Raw genomic sequence first — 25,702 nt, 5'->3', positions numbered from 1 at the left:
ATGTAGCCAATAGAGGCGGCGCGATCGATTGAAATGTCGATAGTAAATGGCCTGCATTTGTATAGCGCTTTACTAGTCCCTAAGGACCCCAAAGCCTTTACACATCCAGTCATCCACCCATTCACACACCCATTCACACACTGGTGATGGCAAGCTACATTGTAGCCACAGCCACCCTGGGGCGCACTGACAAAGGCGAGGTACTAGATAGTATCTATACCAAAACTGATACTGATATCGGATCGATACTAGTGCGATACTAGTACCATTGGATATATACTTCCTTTGTGCTTTGTTTCGTCTGTATGTAGCCTACTGAATTTTATTAAATAAATAATTTTATGGAGAAATGGAAAAATATACCTCAAACATGAACTGTGAAAAATGCCTAAATCTTATTATGTTGAATGTCAACAAATTCAACCCTGATTTAAAATACACGAAAAGCTGAAATGCGTGTTTTGTTTTTGTATTAACAAATCATTGTGGAAAATCACAGGGGTTTAATGGTTATCAAAATGTTTTTAGAATTTGCAAATTGAATGTGATTCATCTGACACACTGCTCTCCACTACATAAGAGTAGTAGCCCTTTATCATCATAACAGATATACAACGAAATTATGGGTGCGCCACCCAACTACTGTGCAAAAAATATAAACAAACAAAACATGAAGATAAAAAGCAGACTGCGTCAACAGCATCTCTCATAAGCTGCCTTTATAGATTAAAAGTATTGGTTACCAGCCTTTAGCACAGCGCTAGAGGCCGATGACGAACATATTGCACACTCTAACAGGCTTGTTTTAGATACTGACATGTTTGTTAGTACTTTCTGCCTTCTCGTATTCTCAAAGTATCCCAACACACTGGTCGTCGTTTAAATAAAAGACTCATATAAAGAATGGTATTTAACGTGGCCTGTCTGCTAAAAGTGAGAGTGCTGAGAAACTTTTTTGCCTAGTGCTGAGACAGTGAACCGCAGCCATGATGATGCGACTACTGCAGGCGGAGTCTGCTGCTGGCCTGAACCTCTTTTTCACTCCGCTGTCCTGTCATCGGGTTGGGTGTGGTTTGCAGGGTACCGTTAGCAGGAAATCCAGCTCGAGTCCATTTTACTTTAAGGCGAAACAAAGGAAAAACACCCCCCACTCGCGTAGGGTCGAAAATAGCTCTTCGCAGTCCAACGGAAAAAAGTGAGGTTTTGTTTCCTCGAGACGGGAAAGCGTTTGGTTGGCGCCGTTGTTCTGATGGGAAAAAGTTTTCTCCTGGTTTAGCAAACTGCTCTTTTTATTTAATAACTTCATAGAAAGCCTGAGCCGGACGTGAAAGAAAAGAAAGATGCCGAAAACGGTAAGGCTGAAAAGTACATTTATGTTGTTATGTCAGAAGCTACTTTGCCTTTTCTGTCTCTTTTTCAGTACGCGATTTTAATTAGGTGTGGGTGTTTCGCATTGTTATTCACTAATAACAGTAAGATAAACTAAAGTGCATGTCCGATGGGTTTTACCGTGTTTAAAAATCTTTCGCATCCTTTCAAACTCACCCGAGGATTACTGTGGTACTTTCCGTTAGGTGTGCGCGCGTGCGCGCTTCCTACCCTGTGTTCACTAAAATTAGCGCCTTAAATCAAATCATTCATTCAGGGTGGAAGCCGTGCGCTATTAAAATGCTCTAGAGTTGTATATTTAGGCTTAAATTACACTTTTTATACTGTTTTTCTGCGGAGGTGTATCCTGGACTAGCAGCGAGCTAGTCCTTCTCAGGCCTCCCTCTCAGTCAGCTCTTAACAAGGAAGGATTTGAACTGTCAGTCAGGCCAGCTGTTATGGTCAAAACAGGAGCAAATGGAGGCAAATCTGCAAACGGCTAGGAGGCAAAAGAGGAGACACAGAGAGCTTTTTTAATGCTACATTGCGAAGGTTATTAAATAAAGGCAAAAATAAGTGCTCTTGAAATGAAGGAGCACTCACAGATTTGTGCTGGTACTGGTGGAGCTCTGAACAAAGAAAATAAGGGGGTCCAGACCTACAGCATTATAAAAGGCACAGCCCAATATTTCCGTGGATGCCTTTATCAGTGGACAAAAGAATTGAATGCGGTTTCAAACTCATTGGTTCTGCTCGGCTGGGTGAAGGTGTGTGGGGCTTTGGCTCAGTGAAATGCTTTCTGAATGAAGAAGATAACAAAGAAGCTGCTGAATCTGTGTGCAGTCATTCTTCTTATCTACACATTGTCCTGAGATACCCACGTGCACATTCTGTATGTAAAAGGGACATGATGCTACTAAAAGATTCACACATGACCAATGAGAAGGTGATTGGCATTATATAGCCTACAGAGTGATTCACATTTCACAGTGCAGATGCTGTAATTCATCGTAGTGCTATCATGTTTATTCCCAGATTGTGTGTGTCAGATTTTTATGAATAATAAACTATTATTTTACAGATTGGTTAATATAATACTGGGTTAGTTTTATAGCTACTACCTGAGTATGATACCAAATTTATCAGTGTCACCTTTTACTAGTCATATATTATATTCAGGCCGGAAACGTTAAATGTTACAAAGGAGAGAAAAAAAGCCTCCAAGTCTCGTACCTGCTTTCTTCCTGCGGTATTGTTTCTGCTCGTACTTCCTTGATATTTTTCCAAGTTGTCAACCAGAAAAAAATGTCAAGCATCCTGGCATTAAAAAGCCTTCACTACCCTCTTCTTCCCCAAAGGAATTCGTCTAATATCAGCATGTTTTTAAGTATGTTTTGTTTTGTTTTTTTTCTTTTCTGCATGGAGGCATTTTTGGCACAACCAATCACTAGTTACTAGCATTTACTTAAATGGTATAATCAACACTTTCATTTATCAGGTGGTCAGGGATGCAAAATTACATTTAGTGTACGAGTCTTGATAATTTATCTAGTCACCTCCCAAAGACCCATTCTGAGGAAAAGAAGTTTCTCTTGAGTCACTACATAACTATTGAATTTCAATTGTATATTAGCAAAAAAAAAATCAAACATTTTTTTATGTTTTTTTTTCTGCACATACATTTACTTACACTACTGATGTATGTGCAGTTTGTAATAAATGTAGTTCAACTAAGAGCTTGCGTCCCACACAGACACAGATATTTGTCTTTGAAGTTGTTTCCTATAATGAATTGTTCACTTGCCATGCATTTTAGTCCATTGCTAAGTATCAGTGTCTGTCTGCAGAGTGCAGCTGGGATGTTGTTAACCTCAGCAAAACCAGAGCCGTGTTTAAAGTAGCTGCTTTTGCAGTCACCACTGGGAACCTCAAACACCTCAAAAGCACCTAAAAGATAGTTACTGTCAAATCAGAAGAACACATTTTTGTCATGCTGTCAGTTAGAAAAGAGTAAACCAGTTGTTGGTCAGGAAGAAGCAGCAACATTTTCTCAAAATAAACAGCAGATTGTGGGTTTTTTTTATATTCATTAATGAACAGCATGCGTTGTGCTGCCACTGCCAAAAGTATAATCATTGGAACTATAAGAAAATATATTCTGTTCTATTTGTGTAGATGGAGTAAACCCTGTATGCACAGAAGCACAAAGGTGAACAGGTGCAATGATTCAAACTCAGATGTGTGACACTCATCGGTTCATTTCCTTTTTCGTTAGCTAAAGGTGCTATGCAAAGATGCAACAGATGAGGAGCATTAAAAAAGGAAGTTAGATAAACTGATTCAGCAAATCAAGCGACTCTGTATCCAGCAAAAGTAAAAGTCATGTCCCCACCAAGCTGCCTCTGGGATTCATAGATAGTTTTAAAGCAAAAAAAGTTCTTCCATTACTTGTTTTTTTAACCTAGTTCTTCAGACAGTTTATTTTTCCGGTGTTCAAGTTACATTTAATAAAGCTTAATGTCACTCAAAAGCAATAATTATTGCGAAGCTCAGCCTTTACTGGACTCCTTTTGGCAGTCCTTCAGTTTCCCTAGGAAGTCGTGTTATGACTCAAGGTTTCTGTACTTACATCAGTTCCTTTCTGGTAATTTCCTCGCCTGCAGCCTTATATGGACTTTCACATCACAGTCTGGCTGATCTCCTCCCTGCTTTCCTCCGCGTGGTCTTCAGATACCATGCCCCACTTTAGATTGCACTACAGCAGTGCAAAACCCTCTTTCAGAATATTTCTGCATGTCTGTTGTTGCCACAGTTTTTTTGTTGTTCTTAGTTCCTAATGCAGCTCTATTATTACACTGAATTTGTTTATGTGATGCTGTTACATGGAATTGCAGCTTTTTATCTGCTTTATCAAGAAGGTAACAGTAACTTAAAATTACTTTTTAAATAGGCTGTATTTTCGGAAGCACAAAACAATCATCAGCTTTATTGCTAGAATTTCACCCCATGTTGTTCCAAAGCAAAGGATTTTCCCACTCATGCAACCCCATGACGGTTGGTTCACTTACTTTCCTACCTGTTTTTTTTTCAACACTAGAACCATTTCAAAGCTGGTACACTTTTTCATGTTAACTCCTTAGACTCCAGAAATGCACAAATGGGCAGCTGTTACCACATAAAACTTAAGAATAACTTACCATTTTAGCTCGAATTGCAGGAATGATGACAGATCTAGCTTTCCCCTTGGAATAATCACATTTTTAACAAGCGTGTCTATGGAGACGTGGCAAATGGAAAGACCTGGAAGTATGCAAGTAGCAGGAGATTAAATATGGGTCTGTGGTGCACATAGCAGAGCAGATTAACAGTGTAGAGGTAGAGCTGGTGGACAAACTGCAATCAAAAGTTCACTTTTTAAAGGTTTCTCTTTGAAAGCTGTGGCAAATATCAAAGATCTGAACGTAAGTACTTTGTTGCTGGTCATGTAGTGTTCTGATTTGACATCCTTAATACTGTATTTACTGTTGCTTATGAGCTAGCATTGGTTCTCAATAGACCAGTTTGATCTTATGCTGATTATTTGGTTAACTTTGCCTCAGCTGACAACTGATAATTTAGTTTAATTTAGAACCACCCTGCTGACCTGCTAATGTATTAGCTTATTTGGATCTACACAAAGACGGACAAATCATAATTTCACACAAGGTGAACAGGTAGCATAGCAGTTCTACTGTACAGTGGCAACTTTCAGGACTTAACATTAGTCATCTGAAAAGATGTCAGGAATGGAAAATTTGTACTGCACTTTGACACATATTAACACCTCCATGCTATTGCCTAATCTCTGCATGTCTACATGGCTCTAACAATGTGCCAGAGAATACCAGACAAAGAAGGCAAGTATGCATAAAACATACTTTAATCAGTTGGTGCTTGGGATTTCTTATTATTGGATGTTTTTTTAGAGCAGACGGTAAATTCCATGATTGGCTCAGACAGATGTCAGTCAGCAGTTTCACCAGATGACGAAGCAGCAAAACTAACAAAACTCTTTTCCAGTTTGCTTGCGCCGACATTTTAAAAATCAAATAAACAGTGGTCGTGGGAAACGGCTCTAAAAGACCCAAACTTGAGTGTGTTTGTGTGTGCGTGTTTGTACTCTCCCCTGGTTAGAAAGAAGAAACCCGATCCTTTTTTTTCGACCCTCCTCTTCCTGTGACAGAGTTTGAATTTCTTTCGTTTAATGCTAATACCCGTAAGCACACAGTAAACCCAAAATAACCAGAAAAGAAGACTTGGTGACATAACCAATGAAGATACCCTTAAGATTTGAATGAGGATTCAATTTTAAACTTACAATGGAGCTAAATTATTTCCATTTTCCTGTTAACTAACTGCAAACTCTAGTCAGAGAGTCATATGCTTATCATCTTGCCCGCAAGTTTTTTTTATTTTCCACACTTTGAGCGATAACATAATGAGATGTTAACTGTGAATCGCAAAGGATAAGTGGAAGTCATGACATTTTCACACATTTTACCATTTCAAATGTCGCTTTAAATAACCTGAACTGTTAATGTTCCGTGTTCGTTTTAATAGAACCAGATTCAGAGCTTTTGTTGGTTCAGAATGAGCGATTGATCAATTCATGTTAGCATATCTGATGGAAGTGAGAGCATTTATAGCCATTTGGTAAAACTAAAATGTCTCTCATGCTTGAGTAAAGGAGGAAAAAATGCATTTCACCTGAATGGATTGGAATCTGAATTGCACTCTGGTTGCCCCTGACATCCTCAGTTTATCTTTCAGAAACACCAAACTGTAAATCGGGTTGCGGTGGAGCCAGCAGTAGCGTTTCTCTGGCAACCAAGAGGATGCTTTGTTAAGCAGTTGTTGACTTTAGATGCTGACATTGTGTGACTCTCATGCATGGCATGACTCAGATGTATGACTCAGAATTATCAATGTGCAGTTGCTATGGTTATTGGGGTAAACACTGAAAGAATGGCATGTTCTGATGCACGCTTCTCGTTGTTATAAATCAGTTGTAAAATAAGCCAGGCTTATCGTACACTCTGATAGTGACCTTCTTTAAAAAACGCTCTGCTCTTTCACGTCAAAGAACTGTTAGTCCAGAGCCTAACTCATTCCTACTTGTTCCAGGAACCACTTAGCATTATCTTCTTTATTGTCTCAGCTTGTATTGGACAGATTGTAGTTGTGAGCAGCACATGGCGATAACTCTTGTGTGGGAATGTAAGGCAGAAGTTGAATTCTTGCACGTCAGTGGGGCTGTATCTAAAGATTAGATTTACTGAAGCTCTCTTGTGATTTGAAACCTTACAGGGTTAAACTAGCTGGCACTTAGTGTTTTTTTTTTCTTTAAAATAAGTAATTGCAGTCATTGCAAATAGGGCTGCCACAAACAATTATTTTGATAGTCGACTAGTCACCGATTATTTTTGCGATTAGTCGACTAATCAGAGCATGCATCCATTGGACGTAAAACGTACAGTTTATTGCACCAGCATTCATCTGCTCTTAAATAACTATCATTAACTTACAGCTTTAAGTGTTTAAGGTATGTGCTAACTAAAAATAAAGGCAAGATGATAGTTTATTAAATTTAAATGAAATCTGCAGATTGTTTCGGTAAAGTTTAATAAACTCAGCCGTCTGCTCCTTGCTATCTAAAATATAACAGGACACCGGAGAACATTCTTGAGCATCTCACACTTCTGATAATCAGTTGTCTGCTTGACGTTTATTCAGCTGTGTAAAAACTATAACTTTAATCTCAGCCAAACTGATTTACTCAGGAACAAATAAAATACTGAAAAAAGCCAAACAATAACATTTTTAAGTCATCTAAGTGACTTATATATCATGTTTAACCTGAGTAGTGAAAGACGGCGGTGGGTCTGAAAACGATTTGCCAGGAGTCCGGTGTTCTCACGGCCTCTAGTGAGCCTTGCCCCCGGCTAGCTATCGAGCTGGTGGGTAACAGACGTATCCGAAAACGTCGGCGTGATTTTGAAAATATGTGGTGTCTCGATAAACTGAGCAGATATTTGAAATTTACACAGTTACATTCTTGCCCGAAAACATGTTAAACATTTATTTTGTGACCCAGAAAGAGTAATATTAAAACTAACTATCTGCCGCCATTGTTGGAAACTGAGCTGGGCCGCACTATGAATTCTGGGACACTGCTTCTTCTTCTTCGGGGTTTAACGGCAGCTGGCATCCTTGTACATGCAGTGCTACCATCTTCTGTTTTAGTCCGTTATTACACTCTTAAATCCTACTACTTATTCCATCGTCTTTTGCGATCTTACAAAGCTTCAAACGACGCGTCGACTATTAAATTAGCCGTCGACGATTTTGATAGTCAACGTAATCGTGACTAGTCGACTAATCGTGGCAGCCCTAATTGCAGCAAATGCTCTCCGGTGACCTCTGTTTCTGCTGGTTTAGTAACATGTTTGTTAAATCGTTGAATATACAGAGGGGATTTAAAAAAAGATTTTGCTAAGGAAGCTTGATGAACCTAGCAAAATTAGTGACAGACTGCTTGCATCACTGTGTCTTCACTCAATATGTAGCACCACGTTTAATTTAGTTTTCATCAGTTTTGCTTCCTCTTACTGACAAGGCAACCCAGATGTTTGACCCCAGTTAACTTTCAGGTTAACTGCTCATCACCCCATTGCCATTCAGTGGCTGTACAATTGTAAGACACGTGCACACTTTTTACTTATGATAGTTGCGTCCTTTTTTTTTCATTCTTTGTGGTTAGTGCAGCTTTCTGTATTCAGTAAGCCCAACAGCTCTCACTTGCTATGTGCGTTTTCAGCATTACAGTTAGCTTGGTACAGTTTGAACAAACATGCCATTAAGATGAAATTAGTGAAAAAAATGCAGATTTTTAGGATTACCGTGACATTTCTGATAACTAAATTATATTCAGCCTCAATCAAACTCATTATTTGCTCACAAAAGTGAATGTTAGACCCACTAAACATCACAATGTTGGCATTGTCACCCTTAGCATATGTGTATCCTGATAATTCTTTTTAAATAACTAATATTGTGTTGTGAGTCCAGCATGGCTTGAACAGTTGTTGGTAAGTCAAGGCATTAGACCTTTGATTTGAGTCTGGAAAAGTATTATTTTTGTAGCATACAGCTGTGTATTACATTAAAAAATATATAAATAAAATAACACAGATTAACTCATACGTTTCAGACAGTCAGTGAAGTGACAGATTGTTAAAAGCAGCTTCACATGACATACAGTAAAGCTTTAAACAAGTCAGTAGTCATCAAATACACCCGTGTGACAAAATCGGTCACAGATGTGTTTCTCAATGTGAAATGTACAAGTTTGGGATTTTATTTTTGCAGTATCGCTTTGGTGCGATTAAAAAAAGAGCTAAGAGAAAGTCATGGAAACATGGCACGTGGGCCAGAACAGGGTGTTTTTCAGCATGTGCTAATAATAGTGTGTTAAGCGTTTTTGAGCCCTGGCCATGAGAGACACACCCTAACTAGGCAGAAAATGTATAAGTGTAGTTCCTTTTTCTTGCAAGATTAACTATTTTGATTCAGGAAATGAAACTGCTTAGACACCAGCAGGGTGGCCACAAATTGAACTCTTATCTGCTCAAATATAAAAAAGTGTATCACCTAAAGTTCATAACTGGAAGCTTAACAACTCCTGTGTCTAGACGATTCTAGACTGCAGTTTTGGCATTCAGAGTGGGCCCAGATTTAAAGTTTCTCCTCAGCTCTTAACTGCCTGGGATGGCAGGAAGTGACAGTGGGGCAAGTGTCCTGAGCAGTAAATAGGGTCCTGCTGACATGGATGGGAAAGAACGCAACTCTAATCAACCCCACAACTAGGAAATAATACATACCATTGTTGTTCAGGGCAGGCGTGGGCCTCTGTCTGCACAGTTGTTTCCCAATAGACATGCATGCTGCTGTTTCTTTTTTCTTTTTCTTTTTTTCCTAGTCTCTAAGAGGGCACAGTAAATGAGGAATTCCTGCACAGCCTACTGAGTCTTTTTCTTTTCTTGCCACCTTCTGAGCAAGCTTTTCCAAAGAAAAGGTTAAATAAATGTGTTCAGCTTCGGACATGTGATTTTGTAAGACACAGATATAACAATTTGTCTAACTAAGGCGTGCCTCGTTTACTGAATAACCCAGGGTAGCAAAGTGTGATACCTGAAAAAGAGATCGAGCTTAAGTTCTGTCTACAAACCGATCTTGTTAAATCCTGCTACACCAGACAGGTTGGCTGATGCATGACAGGATGTGCACATCTCTCATGAGAGCTCAGTGTTTAACAGTCATGCCTCACAGGGCCCGACCACCAAAGGATGTGGTTACTTCCTGTAGATAAGTTCTTGACTGAGACAGAGCCAGATTGGTACATTCGTCGCAACCATGAGATGCAGTCTTTTCTAAATTTCAGAATAAAATAGTAAAAAAATAATTGGACTGTAGTGTTACTTTGTTCTCCAGCAGGACTGCGATATGTGTGTACACTTTTATTGCAGGCACATTTAATGAATTCTACAAGAGGGCCACACATTTTGAGATGCTACACTTGTTAAAGATGGTCGCCATTAAATGGTTTGCATAGAATGACACTTTAGTGACAGTCTGAACTGTCACTAGTGTTTTTTTAATGCACGAGAGCTTATATATTGCATAGAGTTTGCTTTATATTGTTAGGTAAAGACCGTATATTAACACAGAGGGGTTTCTAAATCAAATGAGCGAGTACCTTTTGACAGTGGGAAGGAAAAACTCGCTTTTAACAGGAAGAAGGCTCCAGCAGAACAGGGAGGGGCAGCTGTCTGCCACGACCTGTTGGGAGTGAGGGGAGGGAGACAGGTTAATAATAACTAATGATTAAATGCGTTGAGTTTCATAATGTTTAAGAGAAGAACAGAAGATCTAGTTTTGTCTATTCTCTATTTATCAAGAAATGATATGGTACAATCATTTCAATGATACAATGATAGTACGATGATATGGGTAATAGTAATAGTACTTTAACCCAAAATACTGTCTTTTTTTATTTGCATATTTGAAAAAGTTTTTTTTTTCAAATATTTTTTCTTTCCTCTGTTCCTCAGATTAGTGTAAGAGTCACCACTATGGATGCCGAACTGGAGTTCGCCATTCAGCCAAATACAACAGGAAAGCAACTCTTTGACCAGGTATGAGAAACTGTTTCCTCTAGCCAGCACTTAAGTTACCATTAAACATAAATGATGACTCTTTGACGAGTACTGTGGTGGGGTTTAGTACTCCTATTTCTGGAAAATGCCGGGAGATTATTATATATTATTATTATATATTATTTTCATGGCTATTAAATTTTTTTATTTTTGGCTGATGATCTTTGAGTCTTCTAAAATTATTTTAAATGTGAAAAATCCAATGACAGATGACAGAAAGGCTGTTGTTTGATTTTTGTTTTGTTTTTATATGACAGATTAAAATCTAAAAACAATACATTTACAATTAGGAAAGCAGTAAATCTTTGTGGTTGAAAACCCTTAAATAACAGAATAAAACAAGGGAATTATATTTTATATTTTTATTTTTGTTGCTGTTTTTATTTAAAGGTTGTGAAAACCATCGGCCTACGAGAGGTTTGGTACTTTGGACTCCAGTATCAGGACACAAAGGGTTTCTCGACTTGGCTGAAGCTCAATAAGAAGGTGAGCTCCTCAGTACTCAGTACACTTCATTCACTGGGCCGTCTTTTTTCAAGCTTGAACTGCGCTTTTTGATCTCGAGTCCACAAACAGAAGCATAACCTCTACCCTCTCACCCGTGTCGGATCATATTTTAGGTAACAGCCCAGGATGTGAGGAAGGAAAGCCCGCTGCTGTTTAAGTTCCGTGCCAAGTTCTTCCCCGAGGATGTCTCAGAGGAGTTAATCCAGGATGCCACACAGCGGCTATTCTTCCTGCAGGTAAAGGAGGGAATCTTAAACGATGACATCTACTGCCCTCCAGAGACGGCGGTCCTCCTGGCCTCCTACGCGGTGCAGGCCAAGTATGCCGACTACAATAAGGAAGTCCACAAACCAGGCTATTTGAGCAGCGAACACCTGCTTCCTCAAAGGTAACGCGGACTTTATTGCCACTTCAATATGCAGGTTCACGTGAAACATTCCCAACATGTTTCTTTGACACTTGGGCCTCTCATATTCTCAGAGTCCTGGATCAGCACAAGCTCAACAAGGAACAGTGGGAAGAGAGGATTCAAGTGTGGCATGAAGAGCACAAGGGCATGATGAGGTGATCAGCGACACACGCGTTCCCCAGCACACACACAAACACGTGAAAGAGAGGACGGTTGCCTAAAATATGGATATTTGGGAAATTATTGCATCTCTGGTGATATGAAAATATGTAGCTTAAACTTTCCATTATCAATGTGCACACTTATTTTTTCTGCCACTTGACTACAATGTAGTCTTCAGTGACTACATTAGGCTAGCCACAGCTTATATACACACTTCATAACCTACTAAAACATAAGACTATTGAGGAAGTTATTCCTAGTTGAATTACCTTGTTGTTCTCTGTTGCTACAGTTTCTTCCCTCTTCTGTCATTTCCGTGAATTTGAGATAGAGCTGAGAGAGTGTGTTACCACGGCCTTTGTGTTGACTCACAGGTGCTCTGAAAGTTTGTTACTGGCCTTGAGTCACTGCAGTTTGGTGATCTGAGTACTGTTTGTGCCACTGACATTTTTAGTATATGCTTTATTGAAGACAATAGTGAATGTCCTTTATTGGCTTCCATATGTGTTTCATCAGTCAGGTTAGCTTGTCGTAGATAAACAGTAAACACAGCCTAGATTCATTATATGTTTCCCCAGTTGCTCTGTTGATCAGTTAAGTTTCATAGTTCAGGTAAGGTTAAAAAAGAGGTATAACCCGCTCAACCACACATCCTGAAAGCTCTGCATTTGAGCTCTGGCCTCTGCAGCCGGTTAGAACAGTGCAAACAGCACGCCACGCTCTGACTGTGAATTTTTCTTTTAGCAAAAGTTAAAGTTGTCTTATTTGTCCACAGAGAGGAATCCATGATGGAGTATCTGAAAATTGCTCAGGACCTCGAGATGTACGGAGTCAATTACTTCAACATCAAAAATAAGAAGGGAACAGAGCTGTGGTTGGGAGTGGATGCTTTGGGTCTCAACATTTATGAACAAAATGATAAGTAAGTGTTTCCACAGAAGGGTTTGTGTTTCGTAAAAGGTACACTGTGCAGGGCTGACCAAGCATTTTTGTTCTCTTACAGAATGACGCCCAAAATTGGATTTCCATGGAGTGAAATAAGAAACATTTCCTTCAATGACAAGAAGTTTGTCATCAAACCAATTGACAAGAAAGCACCTGTATGTTAACATAATGTTATGTTATTTATATTTAAGAATAATATTAATAATAACATGTAACAATAAGACATTTTAAATGTCTCAAATGTTTCCATTGCAGGACTTTGTATTCTATGCTCCAAGGCTGCGCATCAACAAGCGTATTCTGGCTCTGTGCATGGGTAACCATGAGCTCTACATGCGCCGCCGCAAGCCCGACACTATTGAAGTGCAACAGATGAAGGCGCAGGCTCGGGAGGAGAAGAATCTCAAGAAGATGGAGAGGTAGGACCGAAATGGAACCAAACAAAAAAACCTACAAATATTTTACACATGGATTGTGTGAGTTTAGTTCCAAAGATGCTGTTATAGGATATTGTAACAGTTATAGAAAGATTACTAGCTTTATTTTCAAATACTCTATAAAATGGGGTGATTATCTGCTCTGCGTTTGAAACATTTCCGTGCAATCATCCTGTAACGATTTCGTTTTCATTAGAGCTGTGCTGGAAAATGAAAAGAAGAAAAGAGAACTTGCAGAGAAGGAAAAGGAAAAGATCGAAAAGGAGAAGGAGGAATTGATGGAGAGGTTAAAGCGGATCGAGGAGCAGACAAGAAAAGCTCAGCAAGGTGGGGAAGTTGTGAGAGTTCAAGAAAAGCTGCCTGTAATGAATGATGACAATGTTTTCCTCACATGATGCTCACCCTTAATTCTTGTGTGTGTGTGTCCACAGAGCTGGAGGAGCAAACGCAGAGGGCTCTGGAGTTGGAGCAGGAAAGAAAGCGTGCTCAGGTGGAGGCTGAACGCCTGGAGGGTGATCTTAAGAGTGCTGAGGATGCCAAGATGGCGCTGCTGCAGCAGTCAGAGAACCAGATGAAGAACCAGGAGCACCTGGTTAGTGTGTTAGCCAGTATGATTAGACACTGACACTTAAAAAACTGCAATAATGTGTGTACTGATGCTTCAAATATGATGTTCTTTTAGGCCACAGAGCTGGCTGACCTGACTTCCAAGATTTCCCTGCTGGAGGATGCCAAGAAGAAAAAGGAAGAAGAAGCATTAGAGTGGCAGCAGAAGGTGTGGCTCGACTTTTCCGTAGTTTGCTATTCAAAACTGATAACATAAAAATATGGCAATATGCCAATAGTGGAACAGGCAAGAAAATGCTGTCTATATAGAAAACATGTTAACAGATACTTGAATATGCAGTTGCAGAACTCAGTTTGTTCTTCCTGGTTTTCTAGTTAAAACAAAAAACAAAAAAAGGAAAGTTGTGCTTTACTGCCATCTTGTGGTGAGAACTGATCTTTTGTGGTTCTGTAACTAGGACACTTTCACTCATTTCTATGAAGACAGAAAAATATTATTTTAGTAATTTTGGAAATGTAATTGGAAAAGCAAAAAAAATGGATGGACAAAAAGTGAAAGGAAGAAGAAAAGATTAAACTGTTAGACTTAAAAGCCTTTTTGTTCATTGATAATCGAAGTCAGTGTAACTATGGCAGGAAGAAGTTAATCAGAGTTGTGCTGGTCACATCGCCCCTCCTCTGTGACATAGTCAGGACAGGCATTCCTGGGGTCTTTTTGTTGTGTGGGTTTGGGGGAGGGTTAAACTCTCCCAGCCTGCCTCTTGTCTTTTTTGGTAAAAAGAATCCTGCGTGCCAGCCCTTTCTTTTTTTCTTTTTCTTTTTTTTTTAGCCCATGTGACTCATGGTGTTTGTAGTGATGATGGATGTCTTTGTGTGAGGGAAATCCTGTTCACCTTTTTTAAACCATTGTGATTTTCTGCCTTGGAAAAACCAGTTGTGCAAACTGGTGGTTTCAGTATTGTGTGAATTTTTGGAAAAAATAGTAGTTGAAATTCCAGTCTTACTCATAGCTGGTTTTTTGACTCATAGTGCCTCGGGCAAGAAGCACTCGGTTTTATATTGAATTTCCTGAAGGGATTTCCTAATAAAAATATCCAAGATATATAGCTTGGGTGGAGAGAAACCAAAACAGGAAACCAAGAGCCTGGCTATGGGTCATGTAGCATAGGTCTGCCTGTGCATTTCTCCTCTACTGCATGCTGTAGGAAAAATGGCAATACAGAAATATCAGTTAAGCTCCCCCCACTTTTGTCATTTTCATTAGACATTAAATAAGGGTAATTTCTAAAACACCTCACTTTTATTTCTATATTTGCTCAGGCTACGACAGTGCAGGAGGACCTGGAAAAGACCAAAGAAGAGCTTAAAAACAAAGTGATGGTACCTCAGGAGCCCCTAAACGCAGAGAACGAGCATGATGAGAATGATGAGAGCAGCGCCGAAGCCAGCGCCGAGTTAACAGGTGCTGCCACGTACAAGGACCGCAGCGAGGAGGAGAGAATGACTGAAGCTGAGAAGAACGAACGCTTACAGAAACATCTACTTGTAAGTCCTTGGAATTTTTTTTAATAAACATTAAAACAATACAAATAATAAAGTGACAAAGTAAACGTTGCTCAAATAAAGTTGGTAGGCTGCCACTGTTTTTTGTCTCGCTTCACTCTGGGACTGTAAGAGAAACATGACACACAAATAATTATATTTTCCTGTTAATGTAGAACATTTGGAAGCCAAGTTAGCTTTTACGCTGTTTAATGCTTCAGTTTTGTTGAAATGGGAGCTTTACTGGCCTCTTGAACTTCCTCCCAAAGTGCTGTTCGGTGTTGTGAATGCCAAATACTTCAGCTGCTAGTGTGGGGAGGGACTGCGTGCCTGCTTGTCTGTATTTGTGAAGCATTAAAGGGAAAGCAGTGCTGTGTGAAGTTGTGTGTCAGATTGAGAAGGCGAAGCCAACACTTTTGGTACTGATACTGTTGCAAATGAGTATTTAATCCAGTATTTTCTAGTATTGATTAGTATCTAAGTATTTTTTGGGTTGTTTCTTTGACTACTGTTGACACAATTTTAAGTAGCTTTAGTCAGCTAAAAATAAAGAATGCGCATAATTAAGTCATGCTACTAAAGCAGTCAGATGACTGTATGTAGATACGTGTATGTGTCATACAGCTTCATTATTACAGTCAGATGTAAAGATTTCATACATTTTTACCCTTAAAAATTGTGATTCATACCTGATTTAAATAGATTCAAACCAGTTTGTCGTGTCTTCCCAGGGTGGTCTGCTGTTTTTGAATGTTCAGTCAAAGTCCGCTTCTGACCACAGTGGTTCTGCATTTTGTCGTGGAGTTGTAAACTTGTGAACTTGAGAATAAACATCAACTTCTGTAGTACCCAGAAAACAAGTTGCAAGGAAGGAAGTCCACAGTGTCGGAGCCTGAAGGTATCAGAGCAGGAGGGAAACTAGGAGCATGCTTCTCATTATTTTTAACTTTGATGGGGTTGAGCACTGGGAATTTGGTCACTCAGGGTCTGACAGATGCTGATTTCTACCATAACAATCTGAGATGTCTGTGGGAGCATGTTTAGAGAAATGCACTCATGGTTGCACTGTCTGATGGTGCCACGAGGCAAAAACAGGGATCAAAACATGCTGACAGAGGTGGCCTGCAGAAGGAAATGGGAGGATATAAATCAAATATAATTCTTTTTGATATTTTATTGGCAAAGTGAAGGAACATTATGATTACATCTCGTAAGAACACACAATCAGCTAGGGATTCTTGTTTTAAAGTAGAATAATGAGGTTGATCCAGGTAAGAGTAATCCCCTCATTTAAGTCTGAATCCCTTTGAAAAACAGGTTTTAAAAAGCAGAAATAAGTGAGTAGAGTGTTAATTTTGAGCCAATTAAGTGACTCACTGCTCGGTGCAAGAACATGGGTAAAACACCATGACATTACACAACGAGTTGCACATGTTAACTGTAATTTTATAATACTTGTAACCTTCTTTCCAGGCTTTAAGCTCAGAGCTGGCCAACGCCCGGGATGAGAGCAAGAAAACGGCAAATGACATCATTCATGCAGACAACATGCGAGCAGGACGTGACAAGTACAAGACCCTCAGGCAGATCCGGTCAGGAAACACCAAACAGCGTATCGATGAGTTTGAATGCATGTGATGTCTGCATTCACCAACGCAAAAGCCCACAGAGGTGGGCCTTTCTGCCTGGACTGCAGTCCTGCCTCACTTTAGCTGTTTTCTCTGTACCCAAATAAAGTCAGATCCACCAAATGACGTTGCTGCAAAAGCACAGCATGTTGTACAAATGTGGATCTGGAAGGTTCTGTTTGTTACCATTTCTTACTTTGAATTTTAGACAAGTCACTGGTTGAAAAGGGACATACTGTATTTTATTAGTACATTCCTCACTAGGGGTATGTGTAGCATATTAGTAACGGGCTCACGCCTCATTTCATGACACATTGAGCAAGCAACTTTTAGTTTGTTTTATCTCTTTCACATTTTTATATCATCATTTCTGAATAAAAGCTGTAGAAATCCATTTAATTTTGTGCCATTCACAAATCCAAATTGTGCCATAAGCCATTTGCACTTGATTCTTTACAGCAAGCTGGATATTTTTAATTGTTTGTTTTTTTTTTGTTTTTTTTTTTTAGAAATAATGCTTTTCTGCAGTTTAAAATTAACTGCACTGCAATCTATACAAGCAAATGCAAATAATATGAATAAATTGTTTGTATGGAACAAAAAACAGCAGCAGTATTATTAATATTTTATATTATTATTATTATTATTTTGAAAATTCACAGTTTATTTACTAATTTTACTGCGCTCAGAATCATCCAGCAGTTAAAAGTCACAGTATTTACAGCCTACTGGCATTGTGATATGAAGGATCTATGGATTTTTGTCTTTTTCTTTTTTTTTTGCATTTTCAGTTCTACACTTTCAGCTGTGTGGCTGAAAGTGTAGAACTTGCTGTTGAAGCTTAAGCAAACAAATGTCTAACTGTGCCTAGAGACGGAATAAACTTGGTATGTCATTTGCAAATCTCATATGTTGTAACAATCCAGTTGTTTGAAGAATCCAAATTTAGTTCAACGTATACGCTGCAACTTGTTTTTTACTCATGCTCAGACATCAAAAGAGAAGGTAGCACTGATATGCACATCTACATATGCTGACCTACATCCGCTGAAGAAAGAAGCAAGGCTGAAATTTGACCTGCAAATTAAATCTGATTGAAATTTGTAGAAATTATCAGCTGCATTTAACCATTAAAATATTTTTTTAACCATCATCATCAAGTCTTTGCTCTTTTACTTATCACTGAGGATGTTTTTTGGTTATTATAGTGATTATTGTTTTACCCAGTACAGCAATTTTAATTGTAACTTGTGAAGTTGGCTTTTTTTAAGCTGTAGTTTAATCTTAAAACAAGTAATGCGTAAAATAAAACAATTTCGTCAGACATGCACTGGAAAAATCAGTTTACCTTTTTACAAGTGAGTCAAAATATACTGTCCCACATGGGCACATTCTCCGAAGCATGCATTTTTATATACTGTATGTATTTAATGACATTTGTGTGTTTTTGTATTTGGGATTTTTCAAATGTGATACAATTATGTAAGGTCTAAGAGAGACACACCTTAGGATATTTTTGTAATGTAGAAAACTAGGAGTACTTGTCAACAATACCTGTTTTCAAAGGAACAACATTTTTTAAAGACAGCGTTTTGTAAGCGGAAGAACCAGATGGTACAGGACATTCTTTTAAGGGTGCGTTAAACCAGTGAACCTTTTGTTTTTTTTAAGAAATTAGTATTTGATTTCTTTTTCACATTTCAAATTAAGCCCAAATTTATTTTAGTGATAAATATTTCTGATTATTTTATTTTGATGTCTTTTAGTGAAAGAAAAAAGACACATTTTGATCAGCAGTGTAGTTTTACTTGTTTTATGTGCCATGAAAACAGATCAAAGGATTGCTGCTACAGATTCCTTTACATGCCTTGAATAGTAACTTTTGTGATCCTTGCAGTTTGTGTTTTACCCCAAAGTTTGTGTGTTAGCAGCCTAATTTGAAATTTTAGTCATCATAGGTGATAACTCATTAAAAGATGCTTGTCTTGTCTCAAAAAGGAAAATAATGTTGACTTATAAAACCATTGACAGACAGTGCCTTGCCCAGTTTGTTCATGAGATCTTGCTGCTTAAAGTCTTCCTTTCACCAATAAATGAAATTTAGAATAAAGGTTTTTGTCTTCTTGTGTTGTCATTTTTCCTTTTGAATGTTTAGTGTGTCTTTAAACCGAATGCAGATCATTATATATAAAAAAGTACAAAGGAACAAAACAAAAAGACAGTAAATCTCAAGTGTGTCCACAAGGTGGCTTATAAACTGTGAGTTTCAGCCACGTCACCGTTCTGCACCAAGGGTGACATGGCAACAGTTCGAAAAGGATTCATTTTGTTCACACAAATTTTAGTGAAACATTTGATTACTGGATTATTATAAAGATCACATGAGTCTGTTTACATATCTGCACAATATGTTTAAATAATTAAAGAACTGTGTCGTTAAACCAGAAGATTCTGGAGGTTATTATTAAATTTTTCACTCACTGAAATGTTTCCAAGAGTTGATTTTTACTGCTTAAAATAAAAAAGACTCAAATGCCACGTGTCACAAATTCAACATGGAGCATTCAGGCAAGCAAATAAACACCAATTTGCAGTTTCAACCTTTGAATGTGTGTGCAGAGTGCAGGAGGCACCTGTCTCCTCGATTAAATGTCTCCTTTTTAAATGTTCGATTAAAAATAAAACATTTCAAAAGAGCACATTTCCGGAGATGTGAGATCCTGCTGCTCGAGCGCAGCATTTAACATTTTGTTTCAAATTTGATAATCATTTGATAACCATGTGACAACTCAATACAAGATACAAGAAATCCAAATTCTACCAGTTGTAGTAGTATTGGTAGTACTCTACACCAATGCTGATTTTTGGTAGATCACTAAATATTTCACAAAATAAATGAAGGTAACCTAATTTTCTGTTATTTTTGCAATAGAAAATTGAACAACTCTAAACACCAAAGGGAGGTGCTGGTTTTTTTTTTTTTTTATCTCCAACTTCCCCTATATGTGGTATTAGTGGCCTACAGTGGGTGTTGAAATGGTTCACACACTGAACTGCCACTTAGAGATAAGATGCAATGACTCTTCCTGTATGAACAAAGCTCCTAGAATGTACTTTAGTGTTTTGCAGAAAATGACTCATGAGAAGCTGTTAGCTCTTCTTCTTTTCTCGACATCATTCTTCTTCTTTCCTTCTGTCAGAAGGAAACTTTTAACTACAGCACAACACCCTCTAAGCTACGACGTGCTCCAAATCCCATTAAAGTAGTTTGCTTGTTGAATAATGACAGAAATTTGTAATCATTTTGTGGCGCTGGTGACTCATGAAAAAAAATGCAGATGAACTGTCACCTGTGCACAGCTTGAGAGGGAAAATAGAAAGTATTTAAAAGGGCCGAGGCTACTTATAAAACCATTTTATTTGTTGATTTCAGGTTACAGGAATCTCTCGATTTCTTTTTAACACTGGATAAAAATGTGCTCTACAACCACATTGTAGAGCTTAATTTGTGGTGTTGTTCTTTGCAACTATAGCATCATTATAGATTTTTCTGAGCATTACTCTGCTGCTTTTATTTGATGGAGGAGGTTTTGAAACAGCATTACAAAAGAAGCCGTGTTCTAGTTTTGTACTCTGAGAGCTTTAGGCATTTAACTGGAAGTGATGCTTCATACTTTGAAATACAGGCCTAACAGGAAACTTCACTTCACTTACATATTCATGTCATGTCTGCATCTGCATACAATGTGCTGTATGTCTACTGTATGAATGATATAAACTTACTGGCCACTTTTTTAGGCACGCATGTTTGACTGCTTGTCAATACAAGTGTCTGATCAGTCAATCACATGGTGCCAACACATTGCATTGATGCTCAGCTGGTGAAATTCAAACTGAGCATTAGAATGGGAAAGAAAGGTTTATCAAATTAAGTGACAGGTGAGTGTAACCAAGTGAGCCGTGACATTCAAATGGAATTAACTGGTCCTTACTGTGCATTTTGAGATACTCAAAAGTAATTTGACAAATGAATCATTTTAAATATAACGATTGTTTTTAGCAGATCAATAAAAAAGTTGTGGATGCTGCATGTGCTCCCTTGGGTTGGTCTGCCATGCCTTTAATGCAGCCACCTTTGGATGCTGCTTGTTTGTGGGTCTTTCTCATGCTTAGCTTTGTGTAACCAGTAGTTTGCACCTTGTTGTAAACCCTCTGTATGCCCACTGATGAAGGTGTCTCCTGATTGTAGACCTTTGACAATACTTGTCTATGTGTTGAGAGATGGATTTTCCTACCTGAGAAAAAAGTTCAGCAAACATCCACTTTAGTGAACAGCGCATTCATTAATTTTAAGAATGACCCAGATTTGGCCATTTTTTTTAGGTTTATTTTTACCATAATAATGACCTACTTCACTTACATCAACATATATTTAGGGACTCGTATTGAGAGTTACAGTGAAGAGCTACCACCTGTAAGACAACACTTTGAATGAACCTGATCATTCATCTGCTTAATTTGTGATGTATAGAGGCAAAATTGTCTGAAAACTTGTGAACCTAACTGCATTGAAAAGGGAAAAAGTCTACAATATTAGTGAGAGAAGCCATAAACATGACAAAGAGCCAAAAAGGTTTCTCTGGCCTGCTCAAAGTGTGATTAGGCATCAATGTGCTCAAGTGCTTATAGGACCCAAAAGATCTACAGCCAGTGTCCAAGTGCCAAACAGGATGTGGTATACCAGACCTAGTCATTTATCTTTGATTATAGGGGATTAGTTTAATTTAAAGGTTAAAAGATTCAAGTTTAGGTCTTTTCCCTCTCGAGCTGTGCCTCATCCAAACCATCTAAGTTTGAATCATCCAAACTGTTTCTTTACTCTTTGCCTGTGACCTTGATGTTGATGTTGCAGATTATGCCGCTACAGTGAACTGTGATGAGGCTCCATGAGAGAAGCAGTTCATTCTGCAGTGCCCACTGACCAGCCAGTATTCAATATGTTCAGTGTTCACTCAGTGCCTTACGGAAGTTCACCATACAGTATAGTTGTATCTATATAGGGAAGTCTAGCAACTGATTCATGGTCATTGGTCCAGAGTAACATGAGGACGTTACACAGCACAAGTGCGTGGCACATTCTAGTCGTTGTGAAAATTTGGCGGTAATGTGAAACAGTATGGCAATAAAAAGTATTGTTTTAGCTGTCTGGCAGCATTAGTACTGGTGGAAACAGACAAATGAATAAGCCCTCAATCAACCGTATGGCTTTAACACTTTTCCTGGAAGGGGAAGATGAGGGCCAGTGTAGAGAAATCATGTGAGAGATGATGTTTTTGATTAAAGTGATGACAGTGAAGTGTGATATAAAACAAAGTAAAATAAATGATGATGTCCTCGTGGTCTAATTGTGCAACTCTTTTCTGAAATAAAACCATGAAACAGTATCTAAACTTTGCACAAACTTGTGTGAAAGTGTTATTGATTAGGTCTCACATGAGAGGTCGCTACTTCCTAGATTTGTAATGATCTGAGCCTCTGTGCATGCTCATGTAGGAGCTTTACTGATGCAGGCATCAAGAAACCATAAGTGCGACAAAAGCTGAGCAAAACTGTTGAATATGGCTCAGGAAACCATAAGTTGTGAGCCATTTAAGCCGTCAACAGCATTTCACAACATGACATGTTGACACTTTATTTCCCCACATTTCCTGAGAGCTAGCTTTGCAGTTATCTTCCTTGTTTTGACTTCCTCTTTGACGCGCTAAAGTGCTTTGGTCAAACGAGCTGTCTTGTGCACAGTGCCATCATTGTGAAGGAGAGGAAAGAAGAGTGCTGCTCTTGGACTCTAGTCTGCAACAGGTAACACACGCATTTGCATGAAGTTTCTGAAACAATACCAAGGAAACCTCTTTATGCAATCAGATTAATACATACTTGGTGTGCTTTGTTAGGTTTTTGATCATGTTTTTTAAAGTGGTCCTGATGCCTTGTTCATTGAATCTACAGAGCCAGAGTCTTTGGTACTGCATGAGATCAGGCCCCCCACTTAGTGTATTTGACAAGCTGAGTTGGACACTCTGTATCAGTGAGTGTCAGTTTGTCAAATACCCCAAGTGAGGTGTCACTTGTCTACAAGTTAAGATCACCCCATAAGCTGATGTGCCAACTCCACGGGGCGCTCTGCTAACCCAATAGAAGTTGAGAACTCCAAGGTAACGGGCATAAAACACATTGCCTGTAAAGGTTTTGAGCTGTTAAAGTGTTAAATTAATAATAATGAAAGTAAAATGTTTAGGTACTGCATCATCTGTGCTGCTCTAGTAATTCATATGCAAGCTAATGGTTTACTTAAAAGTTCTTAAGTAATCAGAAATCTTACTTGTATCAAATAGGTTCTGTTTCTATCTTATTTGCATCATGAAGGCTTCATAACAATGTTCCAGTAACAGACAGACAATTTTTCTGTTTTTACTCAGTTCAGCTATCACTACACAAAAGTATATATGTGATCAGTTTCTCTCGGTTTCATAAACTATTTTGTTTAGCGTCAGAGAAGCTGCCCTTTCTGTGTCCGCATGTGGGGCCACATGTCTTTTCAGTTTCACATGTGACATACAGAAGGGAAGAGAATGGTGTTCTCTGAATTTGTGTTATGATAACATAATCTGCTCAAGTGCATGAGAAATATATAATAAAGGCAAATGATGCGTGTGTGTGTGTGTGTTTTTTTTTATACTCCAAATGCGTGATCTTTAACGTGTCATATTTATGTAGCCTGTATTAGTGCTGCAGTGGAAGCTCATCCTCCAACTGACTACTAAATGAAGACACTTATCAGACTAGCTTGTATTTCCTGTTCCTCTAGCAACATGGTACAGCCTATAGGCATAAGAAAACACGTGGATGTCTGTTTCAAATAGCAATGAATAACTGTTTCCAACCTCTGTTTCAACAGAACAAAGACAAAGGCGCTAAATAAGGCTTTTATCTCATAAATATCATTTAAAAGGCCTATATTACTCAATTTCGTAGGTCATGCGTATAAGCCTTTTAGTACTATCACTGTATTTCATCTATTTCAAATGACGTTGAATAAAGGGCTAGTTACACATGGTGCAAGTCACATGAACTCTGCCTTGGCTGCAGAAATGAAAGCTGTTTGTACTGCAGTTGTGGTTTGCATCAGCAATGAACGGTCATGCACACTTTCATTTATTGAGTGTAAATAATGCACCGTTGTCTTTTAAAAAGACAGTGTTATGCAGGCAGATGGTCCCAATCTAGTTGTTAATGGCACTCCCATTTGCAGTGAAATCAGCTGGCTAGATCCTGCGTCTTTAAATTAGAGTCATTAAAAAGTGTTTTACATTGTGACCAACTGAAGTAGCTAAGATTACTTTCCTTTTTCCTGAGGTTTGTCCAAATGTCAAGCTGTACTGAGCACTGAGCCTTGTCTAGCCTCACAGACTGCTGGAAATATTCTTAAATGAACATTTGTCTGGACTGGTACATCAACACATGTTTCATGAGCCACCCGAACAGCTCAGAGTCACTAATACAATCCTTTATATTCATACAAAAGGATCAGTTCCTCATTAAATACAAGCCCATGTCATCAAAAACTGCTGTGCACTGAGGCTGTTGGTAAAGCAATCTGCTATCGTAAGCTGAGTTCACTATATGGCAGAAATAAACCTCCGATAAGGCTGTCAAATCATAAATTGCATAATTTCTGATAACAAGAACTGCAGACACAGTCTAACCATCTCCTCTGTGAGAGACAGCTGGTTATATATAGCCATGCATTTTTTACTAGATGTTGCAACTCACACTTCAAAAATCTGTCTAAATCCAGTGGATTCACCTCACACTTCATCCTATGAAAAAAAAATATCAGGTGATATAAAAAAGAATTCATTCCAAGTTTGCCTTTACATGGCACAAATGATATATAATTTGACCTACATTTGTTTCTTTTCCATTTTTCTTTAGTTTATCTGTATTTCCTGTGTTTTTTGCTTGGTTATGTCGTGCTGCTGTAATGACGCTTGTCCAGTAAGTGGTGCTGAAGCTGTATACTTTAATTTGGACAGGATAAATCGATGAATGAAGAGGAGATAAAACTGTATTCAGTAATAATTGATTTATTTCTATAAATGCCATTTCAAAATGCTAACATCCCCTTATTTACATTGTACTTGCACATGTCTTTGTTTTACAGAGTGTGAATTTCTCTTTAAAGAGTGTCAGAGTTTGACAAGACCAAACAAAAATGCTACCTACAAATTCAACTACATGAAAGTTAATGTATGACAAAATGAATTAAACTGTATTTCCCGTCAAACTCGTTTTCTTTCATAATTCTATTTAATGTTACTTTTCTTCATTCCTGGTTCATTTTCCTGCCAGTGGTGAAGAAATGTGCCACCTGTCACTAATCATCCAGTGAATTGTCTGTGCTCTGTCACCCTTTGTTCTTTGCCTCATTCTCTTTGAACTTGGAGTAAAAAGCTTTCCAGCATTTCTTTCAAACACAATGTCTAAATAATTCAAGTTCCAAGTTTTGCAAGTCTTGTAAATCGCTCCCTCATCCTTCCCCCCTCCAGTACATTTCCTTTGCTTGTTTTTTGGCTTCTTCCCTTTGACTGTTCCATCTTGGATTGTCTTTCCACACTCACTGTTTTCTTGTGTACTGCTGGCAGTCTCAGAAAAGACCTTTGTATTTTGGATTTTATCTTGCCTCCAGTGTGCTTGGGTGCTGTCCTCTTTACCAAATAACATTTTAGAGATGTCCTTGTTGTAGCATTGTTGCTAAATGCTATGAAGCAAGTTTTATGTTTGCTTCATGCAACACCTCCCTTGATTCATAATAACGTAAGCATG

General features: G+C 38.4%; 1 protein-coding gene across 1 annotated transcript; it reads left to right on the top strand.

The window, feature by feature from the left end:
- The first annotated feature begins 1,036 nt into the window (after window positions 1–1,036).
- Window positions 1,037–18,929, top strand: LOC146509545 (moesin a). Its single transcript, XM_085174637.1, has 13 exons — window positions 1,037–1,352; window positions 10,518–10,601; window positions 11,013–11,108; window positions 11,243–11,517; window positions 11,610–11,693; window positions 12,476–12,622; window positions 12,704–12,800; window positions 12,901–13,064; window positions 13,279–13,409; window positions 13,514–13,674; window positions 13,765–13,857; window positions 14,970–15,194; window positions 16,665–18,929. Exons 1-13 carry the CDS (start codon window positions 1,341–1,343, stop codon window positions 16,827–16,829), a joined length of 1,734 nt encoding a protein of 577 aa, XP_085030763.1. The 5' UTR covers window positions 1,037–1,340; the 3' UTR covers window positions 16,830–18,929.
- The last annotated feature ends 6,773 nt before the right edge of the window (window positions 18,930–25,702 follow it).

Source organism: Neolamprologus multifasciatus, chromosome 10 (genome assembly GCF_963576455.1).
Source record: "Neolamprologus multifasciatus chromosome 10, fNeoMul1.2, whole genome shotgun sequence".
Lineage (NCBI taxonomy): Eukaryota > Metazoa > Chordata > Actinopteri > Cichliformes > Cichlidae > Neolamprologus > Neolamprologus multifasciatus.
This window is presented reverse-complemented; position numbering and strand designations above follow the sequence as displayed.

Bases quoted from the DNA above. Each gene is read 5' to 3' on its own strand.
- LOC146509545 (XM_085174637.1), top strand. The intron at 11,109-11,242 runs GTGAGCTCCTCA...ATCATATTTTAG, and splicing joins GGCTGAAGCTCAATAAGAAG to GTAACAGCCCAGGATGTGAG. The intron at 13,065-13,278 runs GTAGGACCGAAA...CGTTTTCATTAG, and splicing joins AATCTCAAGAAGATGGAGAG to AGCTGTGCTGGAAAATGAAA.